General features: G+C 40.6%; 1 protein-coding gene across 9 annotated transcripts in view; it reads left to right on the top strand.

Moving 5' to 3' along the window:
• The window catches only part of LOC113145273 (uncharacterized), a 76780-nt gene that overhangs the window by 33161 nt on the left and 18556 nt on the right, over positions 1 to 25063 (top strand). For 2 of the 9 annotated variants that reach the window (XM_026331784.1, XM_026331783.1), the window contains exons 3-9: positions 1248 to 1343; positions 1755 to 1883; positions 1987 to 2076; positions 2205 to 4362; positions 4520 to 4573; positions 5042 to 5179; positions 7605 to 7735. In XM_026331784.1, coding sequence (XP_026187569.1) covers positions 1248 to 1343; positions 1755 to 1883; positions 1987 to 2076; positions 2205 to 2879 — 990 coding nt within the window. In that variant the 3' untranslated portion in view covers positions 2880 to 4362; positions 4520 to 4573; positions 5042 to 5179; positions 7605 to 7735. The other 7 variants (XM_026331785.1, XM_026331790.1, XR_003297227.1 and 4 more) reach the window with 7 other exon arrangements.

The following is a 25063-nucleotide window of genomic DNA, read 5'->3' as shown; positions in this document are numbered from 1 at the left end:
CCTAGGTCGAGGTGTGTTTGCCAAGACCCCTTCAAAAAAGGAGACTTTGTTGTAGAATACAGAGGGGAATTAATAGATTCTGAAGAATCTCAAAGGAGAAGGAAGATATACCACAGTAGATGCGCAGTCTTCGTGTTTGACTTCTACTGGCGAGAAAGAGCCTGGTGGTAAGGCTTAGAAATACTTAGACATTTCTGAACAGTTAGGCTGATTTCGTACCTCATTAATTCAAGACATATAGTTAGTAATTATAGTCATTAGTAACATATCCTGTGTTACTGAGAATAATTTGAATAAAAGCTTGAGGTTGTGATATTTTTCTATGAAAATCTTTGTGATTTAATCGGTTGTTTATGAATTTGTTGAAGTGTTGATGCAGCTCTGGAAGATGGCAGCCTTGGAAGGGTTGTCAATGATGGCCATAAACATTCAAATTGCAAGATGAAAAAGGTCATAGCAGATGGCAGGCCACATCTCTGTCTCTTTGCTCTGAGAGACATTAATCCTGGAGAAGAGATGACATATGACTACAGAGATTCTGATTGGCCTTGGAGAAAACAGGTGTGTAATTATTGAAATATATGTCAACGTAAAAAGATGTAGTTTAATTAAATAAGAAAATAATGAATGTGCATACTGTGCACATCAGAATGTAGCAGGATTTGCATTTCTGTTGTGAAATTAACGAAAGTCCAGCGTTTCTGTATATAGACTGCATTTAGGTTTGTCCACAGTAGTTCATTTCCTGAACATCCATTCAATGATGAATAAAGTTTGATGTTTGCGCAGTCTGCCGTAAAATTGTAGAAAATGTGTTTTTATGTCATAGTACTACATACAAGGTTTGACAATGGTACACATAACAGCAATCGATGTGCCCATGGTTGTGAATGCCCTGACCATCACCTGTGTCTGTGTCTGACATATGTTATTGGACTTAAACTTAGTTTGGTCTTAGCCAGTCAGACCAGCTGTTGGTCACAAGTAAATTCAGTCCTCGCACCCCTCACCTTAACTTGTTTTCAAGTGTGACATGAAGAGGGAAGCTACAGCTGGTAACACATGTATGACAGGAATCGGAGCCAACTTGGAATTATGAAAAATAAGAAATTTTCAGTCAGCTACAGGAAGTGTGTTGTGCTCCAACCACATTTTCTGTTGGTTTTACTCCTGACACTGGTTAATACTGATGCAGAGATGTTACTGATGGCAGTCTACTCACTAATAAAGTTGTACTCAATTTTCAGGCTCAGGGACAAGAGACCGTCAGTGAGACGTTTGATGCTGAGATAGCCAAAACACCAAACTGCGCTCCTTCAACATCCTCAGCGTTAAAGACACAGGTACTAAGTTGTTTGAATTTCTCTTCTTGTCTCTTTTGTTTGTTTTTGTCCTTTTCTGTTTGTTCAAGTGTGCATTTTTTGTTAAATAATTCTTGACTGAAGTTATAATTGTGGTGCTTAGCACATTCTGGTTTTTGTGATGTAATGGGGTCCAGTCTGGATAGGTTTTACATAGCCAGCGGTTGTCACCAACCCCCACTGACACACACACCTGTCATGTCTACTACCATTGTGGTGACGGCGGTGACTAATTCATATTTGAAACTTTTAATTATAGTTACTTATTTCCACTAACTTGAAAAAGATGTCAGATATTTTTATGAACTTGAAGTAATTTTGGTCTCAGCCAGTCAGACCACCTAACGTCTGTGTTGACATTCTTGTTTTATATGTGTGTTTGGTGTACTATAGGATTCATTTGCACATGAAGGCCTTTGTCCTTTGATGAAAGCTAGAAAGAAATCTTCTCTTGTTGACAATCCTGATGCTGATGAACACACAACACCCACAAGTCTTGTGCTGTCTAATTTAGATTGTGAGGTATTGTAATTTTTCTAACTCTTGTCTGTTTTGTTTTTCGGCTGAGGGACAGTTTTAGATGTATCAATAAAAATTAAAGTGACCTATCTTTTTGACATTCTAGGGATTCAGTCCATCTTTCGGATCTGACAGTAGTCATTCCAGTAAAGACAGGGATTATGTCCCAAGACTGAGGAGGACTAGAAGTATTCAGGTAGTCAACAATTGTAATTTAGAAGAAAGATTAATCATAGGATAACATTTTTGATAGTTTGCATCATATGTTACATAATGTGGGCATTGCAAATGTTTAGTTGGTTTAATTTATTTTACTTTCTACAGATGAACAGAAAATTAAATTTTGATTCAGATGAGCTTTTTGACCTCACATCAGATGACAGTGGAGAGGAATATATTCCAAAGAGTAGTGAGGATTCTTCTGATGGTACAGACACAAGTGTAGTCATTGAGCCATTTGACCAGGACCTCAGAGAACGCATGGTCCGATTTCCAAAATTAACAATGATGAGTGATAGTAGCAATAGATGTATACCACAAGCACAACGGACCAATTCTCAAAAGAAGTGTAGGAGAGGACGCTTACCTTCAAGGAATGATAGTAATTGCAGTAGAAGGAAAAGGCGACGCAATGAATCCTCTCCTCTAACACGAATCAGTAATCGTCATGTTTCAAAGCAGAATGTAACTGGAGATGCTGAAGCACTATTGGAAAACTCGACACCTGATTTGGAGAAAAATCTCTCTGGTGCTTCTTCCGTCCTTACAGAAGGTAGAGCTTTCAGCAGCTCAGTTTCCATAGCCCTTGTCTCTAAAAAGGAGAATGGATCAAGAATGTACAATAAAAAGCAATACTGCTTGTACTGTAATTCTGGAGTTGTAAAAATGGCAAGGGATTTGGAACGTGCACATCAGGATCAGCCGGAAGTTGTGCAGGCTTTGTCGTTCCCAAAAGGCTCCAAAGGAAAGACGAATGTATCTGGAGCATTTGAGAAATAGGGGCAACTTTGCACACAATGTTGAGGTGATAAACTCTGGTGCTGGAGATCTTGTTCCTCGCAAGCAACCAAAACAACATTCTCCAGGAGAAATGCATTGTACATATTGTCAAGGTTTGTTCACAAAGAAATTCCTGTGGCGGCATATGTCTATCTGCAAGTTCAATTCTCGTGACAAACCAAAACCTGGCAAAACGCGTGTCCAGGCACTCTGTGCATTTGTTGTACCTCCACCACCTGGTACCAAGGTAGAATTTTGGAAGCCGTTAAGTAACATGGTTCAAGATGACATTTATTGTGCTGTCAAGTCTGATACCTGTATCATGGAGTATGGAGAGCATCTGTATAACAGGCTTGGATATGATGTTGGCCAACATGAATACATTCGTCAGAAACTGAGAGAGCTAGGAAGACTCCTGGTATGCTCAAAAAGAACTACTCCCATGAAGACCATTCAAGATCACATCAAACCTGCAAATTTCATGCATGTTTTTCAGTCAGTGAAACAGCTGGCAGGTTACAACAGTGAAACCAATGCATACAAATGCCCAAGTCTTGCTCTCAAAATTGACCACAGCTTGACAAAGGTTTCACTGCTTGTTGAAAGCTGTGCTAATGTACAGAACGACTACGATGCAGCAAAAGATGCTCGTACATTCCGTAGAGTGTATGAATCCAGATGGAATGAACTGGTATCAGCTGCATCACTGAGAACACTTCAGGAGTCTAAGTGGAACACTCCCCTGTTGCTTCCTTTCACAAAAGATGTGCAGACACTCCATTCTTATTTAGATGAACAACAAGATTTTTACAGTAAATTGCTTACAGAGACATCCCAACAGACATGGAGACAACTGGCAAAGGTCATTCTGACTCAAGTCATTTTGTTCAACCGACAAAGAGCAGGGGAGGTGTCAAAAATGCCCCTTTCTGCATATTTGGCTCAAAATCCATCAGATCTGCAAAAAGATGTAAATGTAGCCCTCTCTGACCTGGAGAAAAAACTCAACACTTCAGGAGGATAGAGATAAGAGGAAAAAGGGGAAGAAAAGTTGCTGTACTGTTGACTCCAGCAGTGCAAAAAGCATTGGATCTGCTTGTCAGCAAACGGCAAGAATGTGGGGTTCCTCTGGAAAACACATACTTGTTTGCAAAACCCTGCGCTTTCACCTGCTATCGTGGGTCTGATTGCCTTCGATATTTTGCCAGGGTCTGTGGTGCAAAAGGTCCTGAAAACCTCACCTCTACAAGACTGTGCAAACAAACAGCAACCCTGTGTCAAATTCTCAACCTCAGTAATACAGAACTGGACCAGTTGGCAGATTTTCTTGGCCATGACATACAAGTGCATCGGCAGTTCTATAGACTTCCTGAGGGCACCCTCCAACTTGCTAAAATTAGTAAAGTTTTAATGGCACTAGACCAGGGGCGTCTGGCAGAATTCAAGGGCAAGACCCTAGATGACATTAGCATTGATCCAGAGGGTACTACTTATCTCATTTTACACATTCCTGTTAAGAGTGTTTGAATAGTAGTTATATCTCATTTTTCTTTGGCATTATTGGAGAATGTCAGATGAATTGCTTTCTGCTTTTACTGACAGTCATTCTCCCTTCCATATCGTCTTCCAACGCTCCACAGAGAATGTGCATCTGGACAGTGACACTGGAGAAATGGAAGACTCAGACTCACAAGGTAACTATTTTCAACTGGTCCTAAATGTGCTTATTGTACTCACAATTACCCACAAACTTGTCCATTTACTACATAAACCTTTCAGCAGATAGTTTGATCTGTTATTTGTTTTTAGTTGGGTATAAATACACTCAGTTGTCAGTTTATTAGATGCACCTAGCTTAAAACTAATCCAACAGCTCTGCAATAAACCCTCCTTCATTTAGGTTTGTTTTTGTCGAGTGGTAGAAATGTTGATTCAGCTGTGTGATAACTGTGGAAGATGCTGCTTGTGCTGCTGTTTTTTTATTTATTTTTTTTTTATTTATTTATTTATTGTGTTAGTGTCATTAGCACCAGATTTTGACTAGCTGTATTCTAACTAAAAGTGATCCATTACAATATTTTATATTGATGCTAGAGATTGAAGTAGCACATCTCAAATATACTGTGGTATGACTAATACAATTTTCTTCTTTTGATTTTCAGAGAGCCAGGTAACATCTACTCAAAGGGAGGAGAATGAGACAGCAATACCAAATGTGACCCACAATGATGCAGGACCACTGCAAGGCACTATGACTCTTCAGCAAACCAGTCATCACAAGTCACTCAGAAGGAATCAAGGTAAAGCTGAATTCTTTTCATTTTATTCATAATTAGAATTGATTTGAAAATTTGATGTCAAAATTTTTACTACTTGTCCTCTTTTTATCTTTGATTCCCTGAATGCCAAGTCACTCCAAACTTTTTCAGCTTCATACTTTTAGTCTGCAGTAAACTCTTTGACATTTCCCCTTGTGTTACACAGGATTTATTACTTGACAAAATGACAAAATGTATATTAACACATATACAGCTTTGCTGTGTAAGTCACACGACGTACAAAAAAAAGTGCAACTTGTAGTCTGGAAAATACGATATTTAGATCATTTCAGTCAGATTTTAAATTTAGCTTGATGTTTCTTTAGGCAAAGATCTAAACATGGATTTATCAATGTTTCACAAGAAAAGCAATATTGATGTATTGATTGATTGATGTATTGATGTGACTGGCTGGGAGGAAAATTAGTCATCACCCTTCACCTTTAACTTTTTTGGACATGTTCTAGCCAGCATGTTTAGAAGCATCCACACAGTCCGAGCATGCAAGTCAAAGTACTTATATTGTCAGAGTAGAATTATATGGCCAAACGTCTTATGAAACTCCTCGTGACCTGACAGATACTTCTAAATACTTACAGTGGGTACGGAAAGTATTCAGACCCCTTTAAATTTTTCACTCTTTGTGTCATTGCTGCAATTTGCCAAAATCAAAAAAGTTCATTTTATTTCTCATTAATGTACACTCAGCACCCCATCTTGACAGAAAAAAACAGAAATGTAGAAATTTTTGCAAATTTATTTAAAAAAAACTGAAATATCACATGGTCATAAGTATTCAGACCCTTTGCAATGACACTCATATTTAACTCACATGCTGTCCATTTCTTCTGATCCTCCTTGAGATGGTTCTGCTCCTTCATTGGAGTCCAGCTGTGTTTAATTAAACTGATTGGACTTGATTAGGAAAGGCACACACCTGTCTATATAAGACCTTACAGCTCACAGTGCATGTCAGAGCAAATGAGAATCATGAGGTCGAAGGAACTGCCCAAGGAGCTCAGAGACAGAATTGTGGCAAGGCACAGATCTGACCAAGGTTACAAAAGAATTTCTGCAGCACTCAAGGTTCCTAAGAGCACAGTGGCCTCCATAATCCTCAAATGGAAAAAGTTTGGGACGACCAGAACTCTTCCTAGACCTCGCCGTCCAGCCAAACTGAGCAATTGTGGGAGAAGAGCCTTGGTGAGAGAGGTAAAGAAGAACCCAAAGATCACTGTGGCTGAGCTCCAGAGATGCAGTAGGGAGATGGGAGAAAGTTCCACAAAGTCAACTATCACTGCAGCCCTCCACCAGTCGGGGCTTTATGGCACAGTGGCCCAACGGAAGCCTCTCCTCAGTGCAAGACACATGAAAGCCTGCATAGAGTTTGCCAAAAAACACATGAAGGACTCCCAGACTATGAGAAATAAGATTCTTTGGTCTGATGAGATCAAGATTGAACTTTTTGGCGTTAATTCTAAGTGGTATGTGTGGAGAAAAACAAGGCACTGCTCATCACCTGCCCAATACAATCCCTACAGTGAAACATGGTGGTGGGAGCATCATGTTGTGGGGGTGTTTTTCAGCTGCAGGGACAGGACGACTGGTTGCAACTGAAGGAAAGATGAATGCTGCCAAGTACAGAGATATCCTGGAAGAAAACCTCTTCGAGTGCTCAGGACCTCAGACTGGGCCGAAGGTTCACCTTTCAACAGGACAATGACCCTAAGCACACAGCTAAAATAACAAAGGAGTGGCTTCGGAACAACTCTGTGACCGTTCTTGACTGGCCCAGCCAGAGCCCTGACCTAAACCCAATTGAGCATCTCTGGAGAGACCTGAAAATGGCTGACCACCAACGTTCACCATCCAACCTGACAGAACAGGAGAGGATCTGCGAGGAAGAATGGCAGAGGATCCCCAAATCCAGGTGTGAAAAATGTATTGCATCATTCCCAAGAAGACTCATGGCTGTACTAGCTCAAAAGGGTGCTTCTACTCAATACTGAGCACAGGGTCTGAATACTTATGACCATGTGATATTTCAGTTTTTCTTTTTTAATAAATTTGCAAAAATTTCTACATTTCTGGTTTTTTCTGTCAAGATGGGGTGCTGAGTGTACATTAATGAGAAATAAAATGAACTTTTTTGATTTTGGCAAATGGCAGCAATGACACAAAGAGTGAAAAATTTAAAGGGGTCTGAATACTTTCCGTACCCACTGTATAATATGCTCCTTCCCTCAACCTCCAATTCCCAATTAATGCAGGTTCTGTGGTCCTAAAATCAATTTTTCTTCACATTTGTCATACTTTGCAACCTAAATTGTGTTTATTGTTTGTTATATTAGAATATTATTTTTCTCTTGAGAAACACAAATATTAATTTGTATTACTTGCTACACAGGTCGCCAACCTTTCAAAAGAAGGACGTGGGAAAAAGAGGAGATCCTTGCTGTGGAGCGGCACATGATGTTCTTCATAACGTCTTGTCGTGTTCCAGGGAAACAAGACTGCGATAAGTGCCTTGAGCTTGAAGAAAAAGCACTCAAAAACAGAAACTGGTTGGCCATAAAATTCTACATTAAAAATCGTATCACAGCTCTAAAGAACAAAGTTTGAAACTCAGTTAATCCCTATTGCAACCACTTGTGTTCCAGCATGTTAAATAATTATTCTTTCTGATTACTAATTTACAGTAAAAAGATTACTTTTTTTTTTGACAAAAAATTTAGTGCTCTTTTTTATTTTACTGGCACTGATAGTGGTTGGTTGTTTTCATCCGTTGGTATATATGTATCAGGATATATTTTGGGCAGTATCAAAGCTGGTGTTTTTAGTTCTGTTACCTAGCCTGGTCAAATGTGAACAGTCTGTGAGCACTCAGTTTGGGGACCTCGGTTAAAATAAAAGTTCTGAAGCTTTACCCAACTGCCTCTCTTGTTTGGAAATGCTGTAATTTATATTTTACAAACAAAGAAAATTAAGATTTAAAGTACAGGATTCTACCACAAAAATACCACCATCGATGTAGATAACATGAAACATGTATTCAGATTACTTTATAACAAGCAATTTTTAATTTTTTTTGTCTTGTATTTCTACTATAGTTATGACATTTATTCAATGATGCTGTCATTGTGCAGTTTATTGGAGAGGTTAAAATTTCTGTAATAATAATCTGTAATATAATAATACTCTAGTGGACTAAATATTTTTACCCTATTGTTTTAGGTACAGAAATTTAACATCATTTTCTATAATGTAACAATCATAATGCTATAATTGCTAATATTAAGTACATGAAAGCCCACCTTGACAGTTTTAGGTGCTAAGTGGTTCTCCAAGGTAAGTTAAACCTGAATCTGTGTTTAATGGTACTCAGGAAGGATGAAAATCCTGACAATGTGTTTAATGGTACTCAGGAAGGATGAAAATCCTGACAGTGTTTGTGCTGACCTCACTAACTAAAAACCTGAAAAGTACCCAGAATGGTGTTTCTGGTCAGGTCTGAAAACTCTACTTTGTCTAATTTAGAATCTGAGGTGATATCTCTGTTTACTTCCACTCCAGGATATTACATGATTTTTTACAGTGCAGTACCACCTCTGGAAAGGGTGGTTCCCACAATGCACGGTTCTGTCTGGTTCTGTCTTGTGTCCTTACAATGTGACAAAGACAAGGCTGTCTGTGTGTGTGTGTGTGTGTGTGTGTGTGTGTGTGTGTGTGTGTGTGTGTGTGTGTGGAGACAGGACGATAGAGTGGGTGAACTGGGTGTGTCACAAGACCAAGGTCAACAGCTGCTGGTGTGACCAGTGACAGGTGGACAAGGTAAACTAGACGTTATCTCTTTGCTGTTACCTTTGTCTACATTACTGTTTGTACATTACATTACATTATTGCCCACCTACTATGGATGAATAGATCCCAAAATGGCAAATATATTTACCTTGGGTGGATGTTTATTCCTATAAATTATTTGAAGAATAATATTCATTGACATGAAAAATATTTAGCACTCTATTTAGCCTGACTGACAAATGGAAAATAAACCTAGTGAAGAGAAGGACAGGACAGATGTTTAATAATACAAACAGATATAAAGAGGACAGCACTCAGTCAGGTGGAAAGGCACAGACAGACTACTGACTGACTAAAGGACTGATAGCTTGGCTGGCAACAGGGCACAGAGACATTTATTTTACAAGTTGCAACATTACAAGTTTCCATGATAGTTTCCACCCAGCAGGCCAGTAACTCTCGAAGCACATGGCTATCTGTCAACCACTGTGCTTATCATCACACAAGTACCAAAGCTACTCTGTCAGCAGCAGCTTATTAAACACAGCAGACTCTCACTGTCCTGAATCACGCAGCATTAATTTGTCTATTTTTCCTTGTAAAGCATACAGAGTACTCCCTCCATTAACAATTGTAAAAGCAAACTTTAAAATAAATGCAGTGTGTCTCATCAGTGTTGGGCTTCACAGCACGAGGTTGTAATGTCTGTCCTTTCTGCTGGGACAGTGGTCTCAGTCTAACCCCATGTGCGTGTGATTTACGGGTTCCCCCTCATGTATCGCACTTCGGTTTTGGTCATGTGAAGAAGATTGCTACAGGACTGAGAACTTGTCAAGTTACACTGGTGCAATGTAATGTGGATGTCATTTTAGCCAAATGCCAGTGGTGATGCATGTCTTATTCTTAGATTAAAAAAACATGAAAGACTCAAATATATAGAAAAACATATGGGAAGGCAATCTTTCTAGTCTTTCCTAGTTTTGATCATAGTTAATATGAGTGAAAATAAACAGGGAGGCCATAAACCAGATTTCCATAACCTCCAGTGGCATTGTATCTCTGAGTAAAGGAACAGAGGAAATACTTAACTATAACAGGGATTACATTAGTATAAACTTAAGTAAGACCATGATTTAAAGGCTTGTTGCCACAGGTCATCCTAGCAGATACCAGCATCACCTTTTTTCTGCTTTAAGATTGTGGAAAAATTGCTGCTCAGACGTGTCATCTCTAATATTATGAATGTTTTTTTCTAAGCCTTTGGATTTGATTTGATTGCAGTATCTTAAGTGCAGTTGTGAAAATAAAGTCCTGCCAAATTGACCTTTTTGGTGGTTCCTTTCTCTTAAATCAATGCAACCACCTAGTGGAGAAATTGTATGCTGTCATAGTGAAAGAAGTAACATACAGCACTGTCAATTACTGGTGGTTAAATATAATTTTTTATAATGTGAAAGACATCACTCCTGCACCCATTTGCATGTAGAGATGTTATAATGTACTCCCAGACAATTTTCACCTAACTCTGCAGTTCCCTAATCCCTAACAAGAGCATACTAAAATGAGAAGTATGTGAGACTTGTTTTTAAAAATGTATTACACAAATTGCATAGATAATAAAACACAAATATGTGTTTCTAACACTGGGGTTCATTCAGATCCATGAAACTACATTTTCCCCTAATTTCTAAACAGCTGCTCACTCACGCAAGGAGCGGGGCAACATTCGTCATGAGATTACCAAAGTAATTTATCCAATCAGAGAGCGCCTCCTTCTGTAACCATTGGTTACCCGAGCAGTGGGCTTATGGGATATGTACATGGCAGCCTTCGGGAAGAGTGCATGTTAGCACGTCGGACTGTTCCTCCTGTGTGTTTCATTAAGGGACTAATGGACTTGCAGATGAACATATCGCGATATTGTCGAGAGTCCGTCGTTGACATTGTGTGTATTCATATTTTTATTCCGTGTTTTAAGCACAAGTGACGTTATTGTAGCAATTTAACATTTGGCTCAGCTTCGCTGTGCAGTCGCGGCACAAGCAAAGTGTTTTGTCGTTAACAAGATATTCTTATAGTTAGTGTCACACAGTGAGCATGTTTGTAGCATACGTTTAACGACTGGTCAAAGTTACCATAGGAAGCATGTAATGCTAGCAAGCAAACAGGCTGCTCCAAACCTGATAGCTTAGTGTGGAGTGAACTAGTCTCTGAATCAAACCTTGCAAAAGGATAGGGTTTATTTCTGAGACATGATCTTTTCGTGTTGCATATCTAAGGGCAGTATTTAAAGATAAGAGCAGAGCTAGGACGAGTTTGTCATGTATTTGTCATATAAGAAATTGTAAAATACAATTTTTTTTTTATTTTTTAATATGGACAATAAGATTAGTATATCTAATAGTGGTAAGTTTAGGAGAAGACCAACCAGACTATATGTCTGAAAAGTCACAGAAGCTCTTATAATACCAAAGCAGACAGACACCACACACAATATATACAGTATTAATAACCACAGATTTCCTCTAGTTATAAATGCAAATATATTATAGACCAGTTCTCCTATGATAGACTACTACTAGCCTCGTATTAAACACAGGAGGTGGAAGAATAAATGTGACATTATTTGAAAAGATAGAATTTTCCACGTTACCTGGTGAAAGTCAAAAATATGAATAATAATTAAAATGGAGTTTAAATAGTAATAGAAAACATATTTTCCCTCTAAAGCTCTAATGATGTGATAAATGAAGTCTCTTCTAGCCCTCTTTATTGTCAGCCCCTTTGTTCCCTTATTTTCATGGGCACTAAACTATTGTCAAGACACAGCATTGTGTGTGTGTGTGTGTGTGTGTGTTACTGTCTCTATATTTGTATAAGAGAAGTTTCTGGTTAACAACACCTAACTTGCTCTTTTGTTCTGTGTTGTCAGATTAAGCCAACACGACCATCATGCCTAGTGAGGATAAACCACCACAACAGACCCGTCAGAGAAAAAAGAACAAAAAGTCCCGCTCTAAGGGGAAGAGCCCCGGTGGGAGTCCCAGTGCCCAGCTGGGAGACTCTTTTGACCAGCATGATGACCTTATCTTACCCCCGGTCCATCTTCCTCCTAAGAAGCCAGTGGAGGAGAAGCCAAAAGTCTCAGTGGCCAAGGTGGAGGAGGAGTCATCCATAGCTATCTGTCTTCAGGTGCTTTTCCCCTACCTGCTGGCTGGGATGGGCATGGTGATGGCTGGCATGGTGCTGGACAGCGTACAGGTGAGCATCTCAATAAAGTCTAGTAATGTTTGGCAACTTTGCATGAAAAGTTACTAAAGCTATTTTTTGGTAATTAAAACAGATGCAGATTCATTTTCAAGTTAAATGATCATTGTAGTTTCAAACCTGATGTATTCGATGGTATGAAAACAAACCTTTACTCAAACCAGTGCAGAAATGATTTGATTTGGTACTTGTGCCTGTGTGTTAGTTGTGTCTTTATCCTCTGCAAGGAATCACTGGCATTTGGGTTGCAGCCAGCTCGGCTCAGAAAAATCAGGCACACTGCTATCTGCCTTCCCCTGATAAACACACATCTATGCTCATATGGCTTATTCCTCTCAATCCATATGTTGGTCATCAGTAAATCTTCAGTCTTTCCTCTACCTGGATCAGGTGTGTTCAGTCCGTTAGAATCTGGAAGATCAAAGTGAAATGGTATCCCTCAGCTTTTGATTGGCTGACCACACCTGATCCAGGTAATCAGCAGTGGGTAGGGCAGGGGCAGTTGAAACTCTAGTATAAGTTAAGACAGTTAGAGTATAATGTCACAGCTGGAAGATATAAGAGGAATCATGGTACTACTTTTCTTATGTAATATTTGGAATGGTCTCTTATCTACAATATAAATAACATTTATTATTATTAGTAGTAGTATGTATGTATCCTTGACACTACAATATATTGCAAAGTCAAAGAAGCTTTATTGTCACTTCAACCATATAGCACTCGCCGTACAAAGTGAAGCGAAACAACGTTCCTCCTAGACCAGAGGTGCTACACAGAACACAGACAAGAGCAGTGACGCAGACAGACATAGAGCTATGACAGAAACTAAAATTAAACTAAGAAAAAAATTAAACTATACTTAAGGTGCATTTTAAGAACTTAAGCACCAGAAGTGCACAGGAAGACAGGGCAGGACAAGACAGTGCAGACAACATATAGGCCGACTTTGTGCAAAGAAAAGCAGTGAATGTGCCACAATCATGGTAAGTGGTAGACAATGTGCAAAGAACAATATGTGCATCATTGCAGATATTAAATTGACAAGTGTAACCAGGGTTAATGTAAATGTAAAGTGGCATGTGCATGCGTGCGTGAGTGCGTGCATGCGTGCGTGTGTGTGTGTGTGTGTGTGTGTGTGTCCGTCCAGTTCAGCTCAGTTCTCTGTTGACATGCCCGATTGCTTGAGGGAAGAAACTGTTTAAGAGTCTGGTTGTGCGGGTCCGAATGCTTCGGTACCTCTTTCCGGATGGCAGAAGGGTGAAGAGTGCGTGTGAGGGGTGCGTGGAATCACCCACAATGCTGTTGCTTTGCGGATGCAGCGTGTGGAGTGAATGTCTGTGATAGAGGGAAGAGAGACTCTGATGATCTTCTCTGCTGTCCTCACTATACGCTGAAGGGTCTTGCGGTCTGAGATGGTGCAATTCCCAAACCAGGAAGTGATGCAGCTGCTCAGGATGCTCTCGATGGTCCCTCTGTAGAAGGTGGACAGGATGGACGGTGGAAGATGAGCCTTCCTCAGCCTTCGCAGGAAGTAGAGACGCTGCTGGGCTTTCCTGGTGATGGAGCTGGTGTTGAGTGACCAGGTGAGATCCTCCGCCAGGTGAACACCAAGGAATTTAGTGCTCTTGACGATCTCCACGATGCACCCCTCGATGTTCAGTGGAGAATGGTCATTCCTTGTTCTTCTGAAATCGACAACCATCTCTTTGGTCTTGTCGACGTTCAGAGACAGGTTATTAACTTTGCACCGGGTTGCTAGTTGTTGCACCTTGTCTCTATATGCTGACTCATTGTTCTTGCTGTTGAGACCCACCACGGTTGTGTCATCGGCGAACTTGATGATATGATTAGAGCTGTGCTTTTTTACACAGTCATGAGTCAGCAGAGTGAACAGCAGTGGACTGAGCACACAGCCTGGGGAGCTCCAGTGTTTAATGTGGTGGTGCTGGAGATGCTGTTCCCGATCCGGACTGACTGAGGTCTTCCAGTCAGGAAAGCCAGGATCCAGTTGCAGAGGGAGGTGTTGATGCCTAGCAGACTCAGCTTCTTGATCAGGTGCTGAGGAATGATCGTGTTGAATGCTGAACTGAAGTCAATGAATAGCACTAGTTTCCTTACAGTTGAGCTGCTGCATAAATAAACACAAAAAAGTTAGTAATTTAAGATAAATAAATAATACAGATACTGTCAAAGTAATACCTGCTGGCTGAATACCTGTGTGTCTCCATCATACAAGTTCTTCATTAACCTGAGATTAGAACCTGTGACCTTGCATTTCCAGCCCACTGTGCCCGCCCTCTAAACTCAGTTGACTAACAGACTTGAACCTATTCATTATTAGTGTTCTTGGCGGTGGCTCTGGACCTGGAAAGTAAATATCTCAACCTGAAGGTGTTTACCTGCACAGCAACATTTATAAGCCACCAGTGGAGATTTTGCTGTGGCTTTTCTATTCTGTTTCTAATTCATATGTTCTCTGATACATCATTCATTTTCCAGTAGTAAAGAGGTGTTTGTCAGGACAGTGTGAATGTGGTAATATATTTCAGTACATATTATCTTCATACTGTCATGTACAGACTCACTCAGTAACATGTGTTTGATTTGCATGTAGCATCATCTGGAAACACATGATTTGATGGAATTGCTTTGGGTTTTAGATGAGCGCCAATTTTAGACGAGTAATTGAGCTTAATTTCCTTCATGTTGTCCAAATCAGATACCACAAGTTTGACATTACACACACAGTCAGAAACCTGGCAGACACACAGCAGTACTTTGTCGGTTGTAAGCTTGGTACAAATCCCACTTCAGATATCAGGTGTTCCTGCTGTCTCAAACTGAGCATCTTTCAGATACTGAAAAAGTCTGGATAAATATACTTAAGTCATAAAAAGACACAAATTCATCCTCCTTTATCTCGTCTCTCAGCCATCATCTTCCCATCTATCTGTCATGTTAGTCGAGCTCTTCAGACCAGCTTATACACTTGGTGCATTCACAGGATAAAATTGAATCGTGTGCAATTGCTGCAGTGCTGTGTACTGCCAAGTGCTTGTTTGAATTGGAGTGTTCAGTGTGTTCACTCTCACAGATAAGCAATCTCATCACGTCTCTAACTCTAAGGCTGCCTCCCTGCACACCTTTTCTCCAGAAAAATCCAGTCCCATGGACTCAGACGCAGAACTTACAACGTAAATAAGATAACTTCTGTAATTGAAAAAAAAGAGGAAAGTATGATGTTACAGCAGCCTTGTGATGTATTTCAATAGATTTTTTTTTTTTTTTTTATCTGTAAGCCCACTTTTTAAAAACTTATTGGCGTCCATAAACACTAAAGGAGTAAATCCCGATAAAAAATACAGGAGCTAAGTGTTAATGGAGACTTTAAGGTTTTTAGCTCCGAGTGAAGTGACCAGTTGTTTCCTTTTACGTTTTGGCTTTTGGTGGAAATCAGTATGGTTAAAGGAGCAGCCTTACTTTCACCCCTCCCTGCTGACTTCAAGCAGCGCTTTGTCTCGACCATCAATCTTGGTCCATTAGCTGCTCCATCCAGCAAACAGATTCTTATTTAACTTCACTGTCCATTTTTAAAAAGGGTGTAGACTAAAGGCTCCAAAATCTTTTCACCGCCTGCAGCCTGGATGAAAAATAGCCTGTCCTCTTCTCCCATTAATCAAATACTTCAGTATTCTTTCCATCGCTGGACCTTCACTACGAGAACGCCAGCTGCATCCAAGCATTTTCACTCTTGACACATATAGAGAAGTTCTTTGTCACAACTAAATGACATCTGAGTTCAGGTGCTATGCATGCTCATTACTGTCATTGTGTTATTATGAATCTTATGCCATATTCACTTCAAACGGGAGGATAAACATAGGAAAGGTTCCCAGATTTATGCCTTGGTAATACGATGCATTAAACAACTAACACAACTATATTACATTTGTGTTTGTGAATTAGCTTCAGTAATAGAGTTGACTAAGATTTGGCATCATATTGCTTTAATTCTTCGGGGAATTCTGTATTAAGCACCAAGTCAGATACAGCAGATTTCCCCAGTTCTAATTACGAGCTGGATATATTAACTTAAATGCTTTTGCAAGTCTCTGATATTTCAGTTTTTCTTTTTTAATAAATTTGCAAAAATTTCTACATTTCTGTTTTTTTTTCTGTCAAGATGGGGTGCTGAGTGTACATTAATGAGAAATAAAATGATTTTTTTTTTTATTTTGGCAAATGGCTGCAATGACACAAAGAGTGAAACATTTAAAGGGGTCTGAATACTTTCCATACCCACTGTAGGTGGATCAAAAAGCACATTCGATTAACAGCTTCTTTTGCTGGGTAACTTGGGTAATATTGAGGTACACTGGGATGGAGACTCCTCTGGCACACATGAGTTAAAAATAATGTTATTTATAAGTCAGAGTCAATATATGTGCAGTGAAAAGGCCCATTGGAAGGTCAGAAGTGATGTGAGCCCAATTAGCCACTGATGAGACACATCTCGGGTGAAGCCGGCGGTGCTAAAGCGGAGATGCTGAGTTGTAATGTCAGAGTTGAGCTACTTTCAGGCCATTCTGAAAGGGTGGGTTGTTTGATTTGTTATTTTGTACTTAAAAATTTGAAACTTTGCCATCCAATATTTCAGCCATAAAATAAACCATGAAACAGCCAACAGCAATAAGAGAGTGGGTTGGCAGAAGAGGCTACTACCAGCCTATCTGGTCAGCCTTCCAAGAGGACATTAATGCAGAGATGAGTCAAACCTCCCCAGACCAGGGAAACAGGACACAGTAATGATGAACAAACAGGAACATCCTTACATTGTAGTTGCAATACACAGGTCCAGCACAGTGGGTGGAAGACAGACCATGCCTTCACAAAGTCTTTACATCAGTATTTTATCTGCGCAAATATTTTGTGTGAACTTTGCTTATGTGGACTGTGGGTCTCTACAGAGGCTGCTAGCCTGTAGCGCCACCTACTGTATAGCATGGAAGTGGGTAACCTTTGCTGTTCCACACTCTCTTCTAACCAGGACATAAAGGTGCAAGAAACTAAAAATTGTGAATTTGTAGGTTAATTGTTGTTACTTGTGTAAATATTCTTGTTCTCGTTACTTTAAAATGTTGTCTTATTGGTTCAGACAGTTTTAATCAAATTTAGTACTTTCTCATTATATGGAGAAAGAAGTCATCCCAGCATCTCCTCTGATAGGTGATGGGAAGTTGAATTAGAGTTGACAGAAGTGACCTCCAGTTATGTGAAGTGTGGGTGCAGAGCTATTACAGATCACACATACAGTGGGTACGGAAAGTATTCAGACCCCTTTAAATTTTTCACTCTTTGTGTCATTGCAGCCATTTGCCAAAATCAAAAAAGGTCATTTTATTTCTCATTAATGTACACTCAGCACCCATCTTGACAGAAAAAAACAGAAATGTAGAAATTTTTGCAAATTTATTAAAAAAGAAAAACTGAAATATCACATGGTCATAAGTATTCAGACCCTGTGCTCAGTATTGAGTAGAAGCACCCTTTTGAGCTAGTACAGCCATGAGTCTTCTTGGGAATGATGCAACAAGTTTTTCACACCTGGATTTGGGGATCCTCCGCCATTCTTCCTCGCAGATCCTCTCCAGTTCTGTCAGGTTGGACGGTGAACGTTGGTGGACAGCCATTTTCAGGTCTCTCCAGAGATGCTCAATTGGGTTTAGGTCAGGGCTCTGGCTGGGCCAGTCAAGAACGGTCACAGAGTTGTTCCGAAGCCACTCCTTTGTTATTTTAGCTGTGTGCTTAGGGTCATTGTCCTGTTGAAAGGTGAACCTTCGGCCCAGTCTGAGGTCCTGAGCACTCTGGAAGAGGTTTTCTTCCAGGATATCTCTGTACTTGGCTACATTCATCTTTCCTTCAGTTGCAACCAGTCGTCCTGTTCCTGCAGCTGAAAAACACCCCCACAACATGATGCTCCCACCACCATGTTTCACTGTAGGGATTGTATTGGGCAGGTGATGAGCAGTGCCTGGTTTTCTCCACACATACCGCTTAGAATTAACGCCAAAAAGTTCAATCTTGGTCTCATCAGACCAGAGAATCTTATTTCTCATAGTCTGGGAGTCCTTAATGTGTTTTTTGGCAAACTCTATGCGGGCTTTCATGTGTCTTGCACTGAGGAGATGCTTCCGTCGGCCACTCTGCCATAAAGCCCCGACTGGTGGAGGGCTGCAGTGATAGTTGACTTTGTGGAACTTTCTCCCATCTCCCTACTGCATCTCTGGAGCTCAGCCACAGTGATCTTTGGGTTCTTCTTAACCTCTCTCACCAAGGCTCTTCTCCCATGATTGCTCAGTTTGGCTGGACGGCCAGGTCTAGGAAGAGTTCTGGTCGTCCCACACTTTTTCCATTTGAGGATTATGGAGGCCACTGTGCTCTTAGGAACCTTGAGTGCTGCAGAAATTCTTTTGTAACCTTGGCCAGATCTGTGCCTTGCCACAATTCTGTCTCTGAGCTCCTTGGGCAGTTCCTTCGACCTCATGATTCTCATTTGCTCTGACATGCACTGTGAGCTGTAAGGTCTTATATAGACAGGTGTGTGCCTTTCCTAATCCAGTCCAATCAGTTTAATTAAACACAGCTGGACTCCAATGAGCAGAACCATCTCAAGGAGGATCAGAAGAAATGGACAGCATGTGAGTTAAATATGAGTGTCACTGCACAGGGTCTGAATACTTATGACCATGTGATATTTCAGTTTTTCTTTTTTAATAAATTTGCAAAAATTTCTACATTTCTGATTTTTTCTGTCAAGATGGGGTGCTGAGTGTACATTAATGAGAAATAAAATGAACTTTTTTGATTTTGGCAAATGGCTGCAATGACACAAAGAGTGAAAAATTTAAAGGGGTCTGAATACTTTCCGTACCCACTGTATATACCCACATGTACACTACAACGCACACACATACACAGGTGCTTACACATATACTCACCCACATAAGCAGTTTAGGAGAATGACTAACTACAATACTATATTTACATGTGTGTTGTGCAATGCCATAGAAATGCAAGAGAATTAAATGTAAACAACTTGATGCTGGGTTAACCATGTAATTTTGTAATTACTAACATATGTGTTGTGCAGGGAAAGGTCACAGGGAAAGAACGGTCACAGGAATAGCTTCTGCAGTGTGTATGCATGATACTATAGATAAGATCAGCCTGCAGAAAAAGAGGCCCCATATGATACACTGTTGCTGAGGGGAGGCAAGGTGAAGTGGCCAGGCTGAGAGAGGCCCTGTATGATACACTGTTACAGAGGGAGAGGCAAGGTGTAGTTAGGGATGAGAGAATCACAGACTTCAAGGGTGAGTTACCATAAAAGGGGGGCTTATGTAAAAGGGATACGGAGGTACTAGGTACTGTGTCACAGAATGTTTTGTAGGATGAGGAGCAGCTCTGGACAAGAAGATAAGAAGAGGAGAATGGCAAAGTGCTGAGGGGTTGGGACCAACCCAGGGCACCAACAAGGGAAGGTGAAAGTCTAAACCAAAGCCCTCCCCACCTGTAGTCAACCAATAAGATTTGATTTTAGGCAACCTTATAATGTCATGTTTGTCCTTTGTTCATCATCTTTCTTCCTGTGAAGTTGGTTACAGCTAACTGCTTGCAGACTGTGATTTTCTGATCAGGAAGTGGGTCCTTGTACAAGCTTTGGAATTCCAATTAAATACTTTTAAGATCAATCAAACTCTCCTCCACTATTTCAGATAAATGAACATGCTGACATATTGTAATGAATACTGTTGTGACTACTATCATTTCTTTCTGAACTTAGTAATCTCATAGAAATCCTACTGTTCCCGCTGATTAGCTCTTCCTCACTGGTAAAACTGGTGTGTTGTACCAGGTTTCGTCCAGGAGCTGGCTGCAGAATGAGCTGCAGTCTTAGTAAATGTGTTAAGAGTAGCAGTATTAATAGTTGTATTATAGTAGCACACACACACACACACACACACAGGCACCCTGACCTAACACCATCACTTCCCAAAATCTGTCCACTCATTCAGTACAAGCCCACTATACATGCCCATACATACAGAATGCATCCACAGGAATTTAGGCTGGTACTAGATATCTGGTTGATGCAGTCCAGAAACTTTTAAGACATGCTCAGCTCAAATTCAAAGGCTGAGACCATCTGCCACTGATAGCCCTGTGACAGCTGTGTCTAGGAGAGTTTGAGAATGTAAATGAAAGTGATACTGACGTGAGAAATGTACTATAGACTTTAAATTGATGATGTAACATGAACAGTGAGAGCAGCTGTACTAGTTGTTTCTGACTCAGAGACATAAAGTCCTTTAATTGAAAGTGTTTTAACCCTCCTATTATCTTTGGGGTCAATTTGACCCCATTCAAAGTTTAACGTCTCTAAATAAATGATTAACATAATATTTTTGTTCCATATTTCATGACTTTTCCTAATTTGATGGGGACAACTGGGTAAACGTAAAATTAACATGATATGTTTTCAGTGTCCTGTACACATATCGAGAGAAGACAGTGCCTTCCAAGAGCTTCGGTAGCTGCTGCAGCTGTTGTGAGGGACATCCAAACAGAGACACACACCCCAACTCCACCAGTGCTACACACTGCGGGCAAGAAACGTGCCAGGTGCCAGGTCTGTCCCAACAGCAATGACTCCAAGACCAGCAACACGTGTGTGAAATGCAAGAAATCCATCTGCAAGGAACGTGTATGCACTCTCTGTACATCATGTGTACAGTAGAGCAGACAAAGGGCTGGAATGTACCTTCTGGTGGCCTGAAGGAAAAATAATATGCTGTTCATATTCTGTCAAACTCATTTTAGTGCCTATGTAATTTTGTTTTTTACTATCTCACACATATGCATTTCACTTAGAGTAGCATAGAACAATTCCTTACACAATACCTAAATGTATTATTTATATATTTTTTTGTGAATAAAGAACTGTTATGTGTTCCTTGTTGATGTTCTGATGATGATGATCTGTTTTACAAATAAAATGCTTCTAAATTTTTGAAATTGTGTTTGTTTTTCCTGGGGTCAAATTGACCCCGAACATAATACGTTACTATTCTTGATAACAGAAATTGTTTTTAATTTCAAATGTTGTAGATAACAGAAATATGCCCCCAAAAGTAATATAAAGCCATAAATACACCAAAACAATATCTCTTTTCAATTTAAGATTAATCAGTAAGATTTTATGGTGATCTGCATATTTCTCCATAGTCGTGTATCAGCTATTCTGGATGTATAAGGTGGGGGAGGGGGGTTATTTAAAGGGTTATTTAGGTAGTCAACAAATAAACATAAAGTACCTGACACATAAAATTGGGTAACAATTATAATAATTTTCTGTATGTTTAAATTGCTGGGGTCAAATTGACCCCAAGGATAAAAGATGTTAGTAAATTTGAAGATAATAGGAGGGTTAATTGGCATTAAAAACCCATCAACTAACGCCTAATAGATGGATGTTCACAGTCCCACCTACATTACATCTATGGGTAAAGACACCAGTTAAACAAATGTGCATGTATTTAGACTTGTGGGAAGACACTGGAGTGACTATACAAACTCCACATGGACACATTGGTTTTTAAATGTATAGGTCTTATTTTATTTATTATTTTTGTTAACCCATGAACACTTTACATTGACCAATTAATCTAACCTGGATCTAACCTCACTAACTCCTACGGGCAATTTAGATTCACCAATCAACCAAACATGCATGTTTTTGGTCTGTGGGAGGAAACCGGAGTACCCGGGGTAAATCCACGCAAGCACAGAGAGAATATGTAAACTCCACACAGAAAGGCCAGGTCTAGGCCTATTTTTTTTTTTTAATTTGCACATTGATTTATGTTTTTCAGGTTGATGTTTAGGTTGAACAGAACTTCACAGCAGACAGTTTGGATTGTCAGACTGTATGAAGTCAAATGTTTGTTGTGGAGTTAATCGTCTTATTTTTTTATATATCTTATATTTTTTCCACTTCTGTGGTTTCCTCAACCTCAGAAAGTGCCGGGCTTTTTTCCAGACTGAAGTTCTCTTTTTCATAGCTGGCATGTTCTCTACAGATGCCTCGGTCTTCTCTGTGAGTTGAAGATCAGACAAGAGTTTACAGAGGGACTCCTCCTGATTGCACTGTTCACTACATCCATCTCCTCAGCCTCCTCATCAGGCTGGTCCAAATTCATCTCCTCAGCCTTCTCATCAGGCTGGTCTACATCCATCTCCTCAGCCTCCTCTACAGGCTGGTCCACATCCATCTCCTCAGCCTCCTCATCAGGCTGGTACACATCCATCTCCTCAGCCTCCTCTACATCCATCTCCTCAGCCTCCTCCTCAGGCTTTTTTCCAGAATGAAGTTCTCTATTTCATAGCTGGCATGTTCTCTACAGATGCCTCAGTCTTCTCTGTGAGTTGAAGATCAGACAAGAGTTTACAGAGGGACTCCTCCTGATTGCACTGTTCATCTACATCCATCTCCTCAGCCTCCTCCTCAATGCTTCTCATCAGGCTGGTCCACATCCATCTCCTCAGCCTCCTCTACAGGCTGGTCCACATCCATCTCCTCAGCCTCCTCTACAGGCTGGTCCACATCCGTCTCCTCAGCCTTCTCATCAGGCTGGTCCACATCCATCTCCTCAGCCTCCTCATCAGGCTGGTCCACATCCGTCTCCTCAGCCTCCTCATCAGGCTGGTCCACAACCATCTCCTCAGCCTCCTCATCAGGCTGGTCCACATCCATCTCCTCAGCCTCCTCATCAGGCTGGTCCACATCCATCTCCTCAGCCTCCTCATCAGGCTGGTCCACATCCATCTCCTCAGCCTCCTCCTCAGGCTTCTCCTTACGTCTGGCGATTTTCCTTCGGGGAGGCCCGTTGTCTTCCCTCTCGCCCTCCAGTGCAGCAGAGAGCTTGATGTGGAGTGAGGTCTGAACGTCGAGCTGGCTTATCAGCTCCATCAGCTGTCTCTGAAAGTGCCTCACTGATCCATATTATTTTGCTGACAGAAATCATGAAACAAAAACCAGAGATTTAAGTCCAATGCTTATTTTCTGTACACCAGCAGGCTGATATACAAAAAACATTTTTAAAAAACGTATGCACTGCGATTAGAAAATTACATGAATGCCCCATGATACTCACTTATATCGATTTTGATCTCCTCCAAACGTTTTGCGTCACTGATACTATCAGAGAAAGTACCGCTAGCTACCGCAGGCATGTGCCCTTTAAACGCAACGCTAACGTCAGGATGACAAGGCTATAGCATCACTCGATTTGCCTATTTTCACGTGTTCCAGTAATAGTATTCACAGGTCACTTATGTTATCTCTTACGTTGCAAAATTAATTTCCATCCATAAATACAACCAGAAAACAGGGCAGTCCATGTCAACACCTCTCTATGTTACGGATATCGTTAGTTAGCTTACGCTAACGTTAGCTTAATTGTTAGGTAGCTAGCGCTAACGAGCTAACGATTAATTGGCATTAAAAACCCATCAACTAACGCCTAATAGATGGATGTTCACAGTCCCACCTACATTACATCTATGGGTAAAGACACCAGTTAAACAAATGTGCATGTATTTAGACTTGTGGGAAGACACTGGAGTGACTATACAAACTCCACAGGGACACATTGGTTTTTAAATGTATAGGTCTTATTTTATTTATTATTTTTGTTAACCCATGAACACTTTACATTGACCAATTAATCTAACCTGGATCTAACCTCACTAACTCCTATGGGCAATTTAGATTCACCAATCAACCAAACATGCATGTTTTTGGTCTGTGGGAGGAAACCGGAGTACCCGGAGTAAACCCACACAAGCACAGGGAGAACATGTAAACTCCACACAGAAAGGCCAGGTCTAGGCCTATTTTTTTTTTTAATTTGCACATTGATTTATGTTTTTCAGGTTGATGTTTAGGTTGAACAGAACTTCACAGCAGACAGTTTGGATTGTCAGACTGTATGAAGTCAAATGTTTGTTGTGGAGTTAATCGTCTTATTTTTTTATATATCTTATATTTTTTCCACTTCTGTGGTTTCCTCAACCTCAGAAAGTGCCGGGCTTTTTTCCAGACTGAAGTTCTCTTTTTCATAGCTGGCATGTTCTCTACAGATGCCTCGGTCTTCTCTGTGAGTTGAAGATCAGACAAGAGTTTACAGAGGGACTCCTCCTGATTGCACTGTTCACTACATCCATCTCCTCAGCCTCCTCATCAGGCTGGTCCAAATTCATCTCCTCAGCCTTCTCATCAGGCTGGTCTACATCCATCTCCTCAGCCTCCTCTACAGGCTGGTCCACATCCATCTCCTCAGCCTCCTCATCAGGCTGGTACACATCCATCTCCTCAGCCTCCTCTACATCCATCTCCTCAGCCTCCTCCTCAGGCTTTTTTCCAGAATGAAGTTCTCTATTTCATAGCTGGCATGTTCTCTACAGATGCCTCAGTCTTCTCTGTGAGTTGAAGATCAGACAAGAGTTTACAGAGGGACTCCTCCTGATTGCACTGTTCATCTACATCCATCTCCTCAGCCTCCTCCTCAATGCTTCTCATCAGGCTGGTCCACATCCATCTCCTCAGCCTCCTCTACAGGCTGGTCCACATCCATCTCCTCAGCCTCCTCTACAGGCTGGTCCACATCCGTCTCCTCAGCCTTCTCATCAGGCTGGTCCACATCCATCTCCTCAGCCTCCTCATCAGGCTGGTCC

The sequence above is a fragment of the Mastacembelus armatus genome, chromosome 7, assembly GCF_900324485.2.
Source record: "Mastacembelus armatus chromosome 7, fMasArm1.2, whole genome shotgun sequence".
NCBI lineage: Eukaryota > Metazoa > Chordata > Actinopteri > Synbranchiformes > Mastacembelidae > Mastacembelus > Mastacembelus armatus.
Note: the sequence above shows the minus strand (reverse complement) of the source record. Positions and strands in the feature narration are given on the sequence as shown.